We start from the raw sequence: 13,285 nt of genomic DNA on the forward strand, positions 1-13,285 counted from the left end.
TGACAGAGTGGTTTTTTTTTCCTTTTCCCTTCCCAGCACTTTAAATATGTCATCTCAATGCCTTCTAGCCTCCATTGTGTCTAGTGAGAAATTGAATGTTACTTTCATTTGGGTTCTGTTGTATGTGATCTTTTTTTTTTCTTGCTGTTTTCTTGCTATTTTTCTCTTTAACTTTCTCTTTCAACATGTTTACTAAGAAGTGTCTGGATGTGGATCACTTCATCTGTTGGGGTTAGTTGAGCTTTTTGAATGTGAGATTAATGTTTTCCATCAAATTTCACAAGTTTTCAGCCATTATTTCTTTGGATATTTTTCAGCTCCTTTCTTCTCCCTCTAGTACTCTCATTATGCATTTGCTGATGTGCTTAATGGTATCTCATATTTTTCAGAGGTTCTGTTTATATTTCTTCATTATTTTCCTTCTGTTCTTAAGATAAATAGTATCTATCTATCTATCTATCTATCTATCTTTAAGTTTGTTGATTTTTTCTTCTGCCAGGTCAAATATACTATTGAGACCCTCTAGTGAATTTTTGTGTTCTGTTATTGTACTTTTCAAGTTCACAGTATCCATTAGGTTCTTTTAAAAAAGTAGTAACAATAATTTCTATCTCTTTAGTGATTGTCTTAGGAGACATTGTCGTCATACCTTCTTTTGCTTCTTTAAGCATGGTTTTATTTAGTTCATTGAACATATTTATAATAACTGCTTTGAATTCTTTGCTAAGTTGGGTATCTGGGCGTCTTCACTGGGAATTTCTGTTGACTGCTTTTTCCCGCATATGTATGAGTCACAAAACACTTTCCTGTTTCTTTGCAGGTGTAATAATTTTTTATTAAAACTGGATATTTTATTTTATTTTTTAGTTTTAGTTTTTATCCTCACTAGAGGACATGCTTATTGATTTTAGAGAGAGGGGGTGGGTGAGTGGGATAAAGATAGAAAGAGAGAGAGGGAAACATCAATGTAAGAGAGAAACAGTGATTAGTTGCCTCTCACATATGCCCTGCCCAGGGACCAAACCTGTAACCTAGGCACGTACCATGACTGGGCATTGAACCCGCAACCCTTCAGTTTATCAGACAATGCTTCAACCAACTGAGCCACACCAGCCAGAGCAAAAACTGGACATTTTAGATAATACAGTGCGTTAACTCTGAATATTGGTTCCCTCGACCTTATTGTTCATTTTTGAGTATATGAACTTGTTATAGTTTGCTTTTTTATTTGCTTAGTGACTTAGCTAGATTATTTTAGTAAAGTGTATTTCCCTGCAGCGTGAAACCTCTGATGTTGCTCCTTAGATGTGCATGCTTGGTCATGTGCACGGTCATCCTGCGATGACAGTGATGACAGTGATGGTAGCATTGCTCTCTCGGACTGTTTCTATTTTGATCTTTCCATTAAGTGGTCTGTCTCTGTTGGTAAGGTCACTAGCTGTTAGGCTTCATTAGTGCTAGCTAATCACTCTATTGTTTTCAACAGTTCCCTGGAGCATAAATTGCTCCACAATCTGATCCTGAAGTAGTTTCTGAGTCCAGTATTTGAGATTTATTCTGACTCTTTTTAGCTGTCTTTTTTTCCTGGTTCTCTCTGGTGCACTACATAGCCTACAATCTATCTTGTTGTAACCAGCTTCCTCTTAATTGCTTATCACCAAAATATCCATTGTTTTAGAGAACTCCCTTCAGCTTGACATCCTCACACTCTGTTCCAAGTGGAGAACTTCAGAACTCTCTGTTCTTATCTCCTGCATCTTCCCCTGGGCAAAATATCTGCTCTCAAACCTGGGAAAGGGACAATAACCACTTCTCTTGGAGTGATAACCCTGCTTTCCAAGCAGGTCACTGCATGGTGGCATGTAGCCTCTGGTCTTCTTGGCTTTCATCTTCCTTTGTGGAACAACAGCTTTAAATGGTTTCAATTCTACTGCTGGAAATATACCCGGAGAATCCCAAAACACCAATTCAAAAGAATTTATGTACCCACATGTGTTGCAACCGATCAAGGCTGGGCAGATCCACTCTTGCCTCTGGGAGATGGAAGAAAATGCGCGGAGCCATGGGGATACTTGACATGACTTTATTCACAGGTAGGTGAGCCACGCACGCTACAAGCTGCGTGTCTAACTAGTGGGAAGCTCCTACTTGTTTAAGTACTAGAGGGGAACAAAGCCAGAAAACTGCCAAAACATTACATAACATAACATAGTTCTGCGCATGCGAGCCCACTTCATGTTATGGGAACAGTTTATCGGACCCAGTCTCAAGGCTATGAGAACACTGGTTATCAGGCCCCTCCAATGCTATGGGAACACTGCTTCCCTTAGTTACCCAGACATCAGGGTGAGGAAGCCACATTGCCTCCACTTACCCTACACCACGTATTCAGAGCAGCGCTATTTACAAAAGCCAAGATTCGGAAATAGCTTAAGTGCTCATCAGTAGATGAGTGGATATAAAAACTATGGTACATTAACACAGTGGAATACTATGCAGCATAAAGAAAGAAGGATTAATATCCTACCTTTTGCAATAGCATGGATGGAAATGGAGACTATTATACTAAGTGAAACAAGCCAGTCACTGAAAGAGAAAATACCATATGATCTCACTTACAAGAGGAATCTAATGAATAAAATAAGCTAATTAGAAAATAGAACCAGAGGCATAAAATCATGGAACAGACTGACAGCTGTGAGAGGCGAGGAGGTGGTGGCGCTGATTGAAAGAAGCTGAGGGGATTAGTCAAAGAACATGTATAAAGGATGCATGGACAACAGTGAAGGGACTGATCATGAAGTTGGTGGCGGGCTGGGTGGACAGGGGCAAAGGGGGGAAAGGGAGGACAAGTATAATAACATGAAAAATAAAATATATTTTAAAAAATAAATCAAATCAGGCCACAAAAAATTAATTTTCACCAGTATGCTTATTTTGTTGAAGGATGGGTCTTTGGAGCTCCTCACCCACATTCCTGAAATTGTCCCCTCAAATCATCTTAATAGTAGTAAACCTTTTCCTGACTGCTTACAACATTTTTATGAACTTCTGTTCAGAATGTTTCTGATTGAAAATAAGGGCAATATGAAGACTAAATTGGAGATGAATTGTGGATAAATGTACTGATAAATTACCCCAACCAAATGAAAACTTTACGGACTCTGAGAACCATCTCCCTTGTGCATTCCAAGCACAGAATACCAGCAGATACTGATCAAAATAAACTACCAAACCAGGTATTAGATGACAAAGGTACAATTCTTAGTTCTCTTTCTAGCTTTCTGGGTAACCCTGAGTAAGCCAGTCAACATCCTCCAAGCTCTAGTTCCCAGTATATTGTGTTAAAGTATTTGTCTCACTACTGGTCCCCAAACAGGGACTGTAATAATGACAATTGTATTTAGGATGGAGAGATTTTCATAAACCTTCCCTGGCCCGGTCCTTTTCCCTCTTGCTGTCTTTTGTGGCTGACATTATGCATCTGGGAAGTATCTGTCTGGGCATTAAGAGTTATTGCTGTTTTGAATCTGTGAACTCTGGACTGAGCCGGGGTCTATAAACACCATTTTCTAAACACCTTATACTTGTTGGATGAGGAAATAAAATCACAAAGGCTTATCTCTTCCCTCACTAAATGTTTCAATTTGTGAAAGAAAAAGGAGTGGAACACTTAGAATTTTTGGCTCTGATCTTCTGCTCACAGTCTATATAATTTAAGCTAGAATTAAGTCTCATCCTACCCAGGCATCGTCATTTTTGGTTACTGAAAATGAAATTGGTTCAAAGCCCAGGCCCAAGATCACTTCGCTGTTCAATTTTACCAAAATATAAACTCTTCCAAAATGTAGAAGCAGAAGGAACATTTCCCAACTCATTCTTTGAGGTCAGTGTGACCCTTATACCAAAGCCAGACATCGCAAGAAAAGTACAGGACAATATTGCTTTATGAATGTAGATGTAAAAACTTCTCAACATTATACAAGAAAACTGAATCTAGCAACATATAAAAATGACTATACACTCTTAGAAGAAAACATAGGACAAAAACTTCACAACACTGGATTTGGCAATGATTTCTTGGATATGATATCAAAGGCATGGGTAACAAAAGAGAAAACAGATTAAAATAAAAAATTTTTGTATATCAAAAGAGACAATCAACAGGATAAAGAGGCAACATACAGAATTAGAGAAAATATTTTCAAATCATATGTCTGATAAAGGATTATTATCCAGGATATATAAAGAACTAAAACTCAACAAAAAACAAACAACCCAATTCAAAATAAGCTAAGGACTTAAATAAACATTTCTCCAAAGAAGATACACAAAAGACTAATAAGGACAGGAAAAGATGCTCAACACTCCTAATCATTAGGAAACTGCAAATCAAACTATAATAAGACTACCTCATACCCATTAAGACGGCTGCTGTCAAAAAAACACAGGAAACAAGTGTGGCAAGGATATAGAGAAATTGGACCTTTTTGGTGGGAATGCAAAATTGCACAGAAGCTATGGAAAACAGTAGGGAGGTTCTCCAAAAACTCAAAAATACTGTAGAACTACCATTTGATCCAGCAAATTCTCTTCTGGATATAGTCCCAAAATAATTGAAAGCAGGGTCTTGAAGAAATATTCGTATATCTATATTTACAGCATTTTCACAATAGTAAAATATGAAAGCAACCCAAATGTCCTTTGACAGATGAATGGGTAAGCATAATGTGGTATATACATACAATGGAATATTATTCAGCCTTTAAAAGGAAGGGAATTCTGACCTATGCTACAACATGGAACCTTGAGGATATTAATGCTAAGTGAAATAAACCAGTAACAAAATGTCAAATACTATGTGATTCCATTACTATGAAGTCTCTAGAGAATTGTAGAGACAGAATGGTGGTTTCCAGGGGAAGGGAGAAATGGGAATTTATTATTTATTGAGAACAGACTTTCAATATTACAATATGAAAAGTTATGAAGATGGATGGTGGTGATGATTGTGCAACTGTATGGACATATTTAAAACCACTAACCTGTATACTTCAAAATGTTCAAGGTGGTAACTTTTATGTTATGTGTATTTTACTATAATTTTTAAAAAAAGAAAAAATGATGATACAGAATGATCAGGTGGGAATTATCCCAGGAATTTAAGGTTGGCTTTACATCCAAAAATCAATTAATGTAATACACTGTATCAATAGAATAAAGGTCAAAAACCACATGATCATCTCAATAGATGCAGAAAAACAGCATCTGACAAAATTAATATCCATTAATGATAACAACACTCAACAAACTGAAAATAGGACAGAACTTCCTTAATATAGAGGGCATCTATAAAAAACTAACAGCTAACATCACACTTAACAGTGAAGGACTAAATGCTTTTCCCCTAAAATTAGGAACAAGAGAAGAATGTCTGCACTTGCCACTTCTATTTAATATTGTACTAGAGGTTGTATCTGGGGTAATTAGGCAAGAAATTGAAATAAAAGCCATCCAGATTGGGAAGGAAGAAGAAAAAGTATCTTTACTTGTAGATGACATCTTGAGTATAAAAAACAGCCTAAGGAATCCACTAAAAAATTGTTAGGACTAATAAAAAAAGCTCAGCAAGGTTGCAGAGTACAAGATCAATATATAAAAGTCAATTGTATTTCTATTCACTAGCTTTGAACAATCTCCCACCAAAATTAAGAAAACAATTCCATTTGCAGTAGCATCATAAAGAATAAAATACTGAGGAGAACCAAGATGGCAGCGTAGGTAGACACACTGCGCCTCCTCCTTGCACAACCAGAACTGACAGAAAAACGAACGGCAAGGAAGTCCGAAACATACATCCAGACCAGTAGGAAGGGCGGAGATGGGCACAGGGGCGGAGAGGACTCGGGTTGCTGTGGTGGGACCGAGACTGGCTGAGTGTGGGATGAACAGGGCAGGCAGTCTAAACACTAGCAGACCCCGCAACCCCACACTCGCGCACAGATAAACCTGGACGAATGGCGGGGAGCGAAGCAGACCACGTAACCCAGGGCTCCAGCTCAGGGAAATAAAGCCTCAAACCTCTGATTGAGAACGCCCATGAGGGTTGGGGCGGCAGCAGGAGAGACTCCCAGCCTCACAAGAGAGGTCGTTGGAGAGACCCACAGGGGCCTAGGGCGTGCACAAGCCCACCCACTCAGGAACCAGCACCAGAGGGGCCCAGTTTGATTGTGGGTAGCGGAGTGAAATATTGAAATCCGGTGGAGCGGGCGCCATTGCTCCCTCTCGGCCCCTCCCCCACATACAGCGACCAGCATTACCCCACCCCAGGAACACCTAAGGCTCCGCCCCTTAAAGTAACAGACGCACCATGACCAAAAAAAAAAAAAAATGGCCCAAATGACACAACACTTCAAAGCTCCAGAAAAAATACAACTAAGCGAGGAAGAGATAGCCAACCTATCGGATGCACAGTTCAAAACACTGGTTATTAAGACGCTCACAGAATTGGTTGAATTTGTTCGAAAAGTACATGAAAAAACGAAGCCTATGCTAAGAGAAACAAAGGAAAATGTACAGGGAACCAATAGTGATGCGAAGGAAACTGGGACTCAAATCAATGCTGTGGACCAGAAGGAAGAAACAAACATCCAACCAGAAAAGAACGAAGAAACAAGAATTCGGAAAAATGAGGAGAGGCTTGGGAACCTCCAGGACATCTTGAAACGTTCCAACATCCGAATTATAGGGGTGCCAGAAGGAGAAGAGGAAGAACAAAAAATTGAAAACTTATTTGAACAAATAATGAAGGAGAACTTCCCCATTCTGGCAAAGGAAATAGACTTCTAGGAAGTCCAGGAAGCTCAGAGAGTCCCAAAGTAGCTGGACCCAAGGAGGAACACACCAAGGCACATCATAATTACATTAGCCAAGATGAAACAGAAGGAGAGAATCTTAGAAGCAGCAAGAGAAAAGGAGACAGTTACCTACAAAGGAGTTCCCATAAGACTGTCAGCTGATTTCTCCAAAGAGACCTTACAGGCAAGAAGGGACTGGCAAGAACTATTCCAAGTCATGAAAGGCAAGGGCCTACATCCAAGATTACTGTATCCAGCAAAGCTATCATTTAGAATGGAAGGGAAGATAAAGTGCTTCTCAGATAAGGTCAAGTTAAAGGAGTTCATCATCACCAAGCCGTTATTATATGAAATGTTAAAGGGACTTATCTAAGACAAAGAAGATAAAAAATATGAATAGTAAAAATGACAGCAAACTCACAGTTATAAACAACCACACCTAAAACTAAAACAAAAGAAAACTAAGCAAACAACTAGAACAGAAACAGAACCACAGAAATGGAGATCACATGGAGGGTTATCAATAGGGGATTGGGAGGGGGAGAGAGGGGGGAAAGGTACAGAGAATAAACAGCATAAATGATAGGTGGAAAATAGACAGGGGGAGGGTAAGAATAGTGTAGGAAATATAGAAGCCAAAGAACTTATAAGTATGACCCATGGACATGAACTATAGGGGGGGAATGTGGGAGGGAGGGGATGGGCAGGATGGAGTTGAGTGAAGGGGCGGAAATGGGACAACTGTAATAGCATAATCAATAAATATATCAAAAAAAAAGAAAAAATACTTAGAAGTAAATTTAATAAAAGAAATGCAAAACTTTCCCCCTGAAAGCTACAAATCATTGTTGAAAGAATACCTAAAAAAAAGTAAAGACAGCCCACATTTATGGATCAAAAGATTTAATATTGTTCAGATGGCAATACTACCAAAATTGATTACAGATTCAACACAATCCCTATCAAAATTCCAGCTGAATTGTTTTCTTGTCTTTTTTTTTTTTCAGGAATTGACAAGCTGATTCCAAAAATCTTGCAAAATAACAAGTTGGAGGACAGTAATATAGTATGATGCTAACATAAGGAGATACGATAGAATGGAATAGAGAGAGTTCAGAAATAAACCCTGAATTGACGATCAGGTGAGTTTTGAAAAAAGAACAAAGTTGGAAGACTAATTACGATAGTGTAAAACTGGAATGAGGCGATCAGTGGAATGGAATAGAGACTCCAGAAATAAATCTTCACATTTATGGTCAGCTGATTTCTGAAAAGGGTGCCAAGATCACGCAATGGGGAAAGAATAGTCCTTTCAACAAATTGTGCTGTGTCAACTGGATAGCCACATGCAAAATGATGAAAACAGACCCCTTCCTTACACCACACACAAAAATTAACTCAAGATGGTACATTGACTTAAATATGAGGTAAAACTATTAAAATTTATCAAAATTTAAACTTCAATGTTTCAAATGTAAGAAAGTGGAAAGACAACATACAGAATGGGAGAAAATATTTATAAATCCTATATCTTATAAGAGATTTATATGTAGAATATATAAAGAACACTTATAACTCAATAATAAAAAGAAAAATAAGCCCAGTTTTTAAATGGGAAAATAATTTAAATAGACATTCTTTAAAGGAAAATGTAAAAACTCCAATGAGCATATGAGAACATGCTCAATATCATTAGCCATCAAGGAAATGCAAATCAAAACCAAAATGAGATACCTCTTCAGGTCTCATAAGATAGCTATAATGAGAAAGATAGACAGCTACAAGGACTGGCAAGGATGTGGAGAAATTGGAATCTGTATACATTGCTGGTGGGAATGTAAAATAGTACGCCACTCTGGAAATGTCTAGAAATTCCTCAAAAGATTAAACATAAAGTTACTATAATAACCTAGCAACTCCATTCCTAGATATACAACCAGAAGAAATGAAAACATGTCAACACAGAAAACTGTACATAATGTTCACAGCAGCAGCATTCATAGTAGCCTAGTTAGAAACAATCCAAATGTCTATTAGCTAATGAAGGGTTGAATAAAATATGATACATACGTATGATGAATATTATTTGGCAATAAAAAGGAGTGAAGTATTACAAGATAGATAAAACTTGAAAACAATATGCTTGATTCCATTTACTATATTTTGCCAAGTATAATGCACATCCACATTTTTGGCCCAAACTTTCAGGAAAAAAACTTTCATTTTAATTTTTTAATTCAATTATTTATTTATTTTTATTTAGGTACTTGTTTTTTATAGTATAAAGGAATTTTAGAATTTATTTTTGAACAGATGGTACAAGACATTTTATGTAACAAATAATTATTAAACACAAGAACAGATACAAGGTATTTCAGGTACTACCCACGTATAATGCACATCCTTATTTTCCCTCAAAAATTTAAGCAAAAAACTATGCAATACACATGGCAAAATATGGTATATAAAATGTCCAGAAAAGCAAATCTATAGAGATAGAAAGTAAAGTAGCAAGTCTAATTGCTGAGGTTTGATGGAGGAGGTCAGGAGGAAATGGGAGTCACTGCTAAACGGCTACAAGGTTCCATTTTGGTGGTGACAAAATATGCTAAAATCGATTGTGGTTATGTTTGCACAACTCTGTGAATATACTAAAATATATTGAGCTAATACCTTAATTTGTATAAATTGTATGATATACATATTTTAATAAGTAGATATATACAGGGTTTGGCACAAATAACGCCCCTTTTATTACATAAAAATCTTTTATTACAAAATCATAAGCATGTCATTCTGTAACAACATTGTCACACTCAAGCACGCCATATGACATTTTAGGTGAAATGTTCAAATTGCTGTCCATCTTGTGCGAGACATTCATGTCCCCCACCCACCACACTCAATGGCATTACTTCTGCTGGACCCTGTAGTGAGGTAGATGATGGCCAGGTAGATAGAGAGAGACATACATACATACATACATACATACATACATACATAATACATGATGTACTATAAGGCCAAGGGATCTAAGGATGCCTAAGCCCAGGCTTGGCCAAGGTACCACAGTTACCCCCGACAGTACAGAGTCAATAGACTGTAATATTTCACTAAACAGGTTGCACCTAAAATGCTAAAGCAGAGCTCTCTAATAAACTGGCTTAGATCTCACAGCCAAGATAGAAGATTCAGAGGGCATATTTCCTTGCCCTAAGCCACCTGAATCTTGCAATTTTATCAGTCTTTACTGGGTGTGATATGACAGTAATGAAAAGCATTTGCACCCCTATGTTCTGTCCATGTGTTATTTACAATAGCCAAGATATGGAAGCAACCTAAGTGCCTGCCCATAGACGAATGGATAAAGATGTGATACATATAGGAACGGAATATTCTTTACCCATAAGAAAAGAATGAAACCTTGCCATTTGCAACAACATGGATGGACATACAGGGTATTATGCTAAGGAAAATAAGTCAGACAAAGAAACACAAACACTACATGATTTCATTTATTTGTAGAATCTAAAAAACACAATAAACAAATAAAACAGAAACAAACTCATAGGTACAGAGAACAAACTGATGCTTTTCAGATGGGAGGAGGGCTGCGATGATGATAAAAGGTTAAGGGATTAAGGCGTACAAATACCAGTTATAAAAACAGTCATGGGGATGTAAGGTAGTACAGCATAGGGAATACGGTCAATGATGTTGTAATAACTATGTATGGTGTCAGATGGGTACTAGACTTATTGGGGTGATCACTTCATTAAGTTATATAAATGTCTAATCACTATGTTGTATGCCTGACACTAACATAATATTGTGTGTTAACTGTAATTGAAAAGTTAAAAAAAAAATTAAAGAGCATTAGGGAGAACAGAGGAGGAACAAATGGCTGAACTTCACTGCAAGGAAGAGAAATGCCCTCCTAACACTGAGGCCACCTAGAAGGAAGAAACAGAAAAAAGGAGAGGGGAGGGAAAAGCAGGAGGGGAGTGGAGGAAAGGGGGTGGGAGGGGCAAAAAAGATGGAGTGAGAGAGGGAGAGGAGGAGAGGGGAAGGGAAGCCCAAGATACCCGACTCACTATAAATGTGACCCTGTGCCTGCAATCAGAGAATACTGTCTTTTCTTGCAGAATAGGAAGGAGAGGACAAAGAAGGTCAATATCCCTCTCCTAGATGCTCTCTAATTGGAGGAAGATTCCTGACAGAGATGTGGAGATGCAAGTAGCAGAGGAGGCAGGTTCAAACCAAACCTGTGCAGAATGCCTTGGTGAGTAAGAATACTTAATATTTCCTTGCAAATCAAAAACCCTTAGAGAAAGCTGCTCATTTTGCGATTTGCGAGTAAGATTTTAACCTGGAAGTAAATTGGAGAATTATTAAAGTGATTTGTGTTTTATAGCAAGATTATGGCTGTTGGTATAAATGAAGTGCTTTGCAGACGTTATAAGATATTGTGGGCAGGGGAAGCCATCCATTTACATTCCCAGAGCTTTACTTTATTAGGTGCCTTGAGTGGTTATTTTTCCAAAATCGTCTTGTCCTCTCTTCTGAGTGTACTTCTAGTCGGGGTACACTAAAGTTCTATTCACAAAGAAGAATAAGTATGAACTTCATACTGATCTAGACGAGACACAACCTAGTGACTTGCTTTCTGGTGCACTGATTTGTAAAAGAGAAATGATCTACAGGGTACCTTTGGTGAAAACAATCCTTTTCTCTCTGTTTAGTTTCCAGAACTGCAACAGTCTGACCTTTCAGTGCTATTAAGCAGACCAAACCCTGGGGGAGCATGTCGAGGGTAGCTGGGGAGCCAGTGTTAGTTGATAGCAATGATTCTTTGTGCAGACTTCCTGCACACTGGTTTTGGAGTGACACTTTTTTGTCACCCGTTTGAACCTTCCTTTTAGCTGCTTTTTATATGCAAGACCTTTGTTTGACTCACATGACTATGGCCACCAGCAGTCATTCCCCGCAACCCACCTTCTTACCACTGGAAAGTATGGCCCTTCCAGAGAGTATCACCTCAGTGTAACTCACGTTTCCAATCAGAGCTCCAATCACAGTTTGTGGTTTTGTACAGAGAGGTGATTTGTCCATGGTTCCCCTCTCCTTTGCAAAAGTCTGGTATATAGAGAAAAAGAATCAGAATAGTATAATGAGCATAAAATACCTATCACCTAGATCAAACAATTGCAAAAATTTGCCATATATTCTTTATTTTTCCTTTTTCTCTTTTATGCTGAAGTAATTTAAAGCAACATTATATATATATATGTATGCACATGTGTGTGTATATATTTCACCCCTAAATTCTTCAATATTCATCTGTAAATAAGAAACACATCTTTGTTAGGTAAATACAATTTCATTATCATATTTAACAAGATTTGTATAATTTCTTTTTTAAAATTGTTTTATTTATTGATTTGAGAGAGAGAAACATCGATTTGTTGTTCTACTGACTTATGCATTCATTGGTTGATTCTTATATGTGCCCTGACCAGGGATTGAACTTGCAACATTGGCACATCGGGGTGATGCTCCAAGCAACTGAGCTATCTGCCAGGGCAAGATTCATGTAATTTTTCAATAGCATTTACTATCCATCTACATTCACATATTCCCTATTTGTTTCCAAGATGTCGTTTTAAAAAATTGTGTGGTAAAATATATAATGTGTAAAATTTACCATTTTTAAGTGTATGATTCAGCGGCATTAAGCACATTCACAATATTGTACAATCACCACCACTCCTTCCAGAGCATTTTCGTTATCCCAAACAAACCCTCTACCTTTTGCGAATAAGCCCCCAGTTACCCCAAACATCTTTTGAAAATAGTTACTTCAATAAGATCCACATATTTCATCTGGTTGTTTTGTTTCTTAAGGGTCCTAATCTAGAACTGCCGCCTCTGGCCAAATCCACATGCATTTTATTTTCATGACATTGACTTGTTGACCACTCTGAGCCAATTGTTCTGTAGAATGTCCCACTTTCTGAATTTGTCTGATGTTTTCTCATGGTGTTGCTAAACTTGTTCTTCAGTCCTCTGTATTTCTTGTGAGCTTGAAGTTAGATCTAAAGGCTTGATAGGAATCAGGTTAAACTTCTTGGTAAGAATTCTTCACAGGTAACACCGTGTAGTTCTACTGTGTCATGCGAGGCTGTACACAACGTCTGGATGTGCCATTACTGATGAGGCTCACGTTGGTTACTGGGCTTAAGAGGTGATGACAACCTCTTTAAAAATGGGTTTTTAAGAATAGATTCTTGACTACTTGCATCATTTTAAAATGACTATCTCTACTTCAAATGTTCAGATAAAGGAACTCTGAGATGTTGCCTAGCACCTAGGAGAGGGGCTTTATCCTGTATAAAGGATAAGAGGATTAAGACTGAGGCTTTATGCTC

General features: G+C 37.8%; 1 protein-coding gene across 6 annotated transcripts in view; it reads left to right on the forward strand.

The window, feature by feature from the left end:
- The window catches only part of MKLN1 (muskelin 1), a 322,457-nt gene that overhangs the window by 113,788 nt on the left and 195,384 nt on the right, over positions 1-13,285 (forward strand). The window contains exons 1-3 of one of the 6 annotated variants that reach the window (XM_071221696.1): positions 2,035-2,093; positions 7,865-7,999; positions 11,003-11,139. In XM_071221696.1, the coding sequence (XP_071077797.1) occupies positions 11,132-11,139 (8 nt within the window). In that variant the 5' untranslated portion in view covers positions 2,035-2,093; positions 7,865-7,999; positions 11,003-11,131. Of the gene's footprint in view, positions 1-2,034; positions 2,094-7,864; positions 8,000-8,050; positions 8,285-11,001; positions 11,140-13,285 lie in introns of those variants that run through there. The other 5 variants (XM_071221697.1, XM_071221698.1, XM_071221700.1 and 2 more) reach the window with 5 other exon arrangements.

The sequence above is a fragment of the Desmodus rotundus genome, chromosome 6, assembly GCF_022682495.2.
Source record: "Desmodus rotundus isolate HL8 chromosome 6, HLdesRot8A.1, whole genome shotgun sequence".
NCBI lineage: Eukaryota > Metazoa > Chordata > Mammalia > Chiroptera > Phyllostomidae > Desmodus > Desmodus rotundus.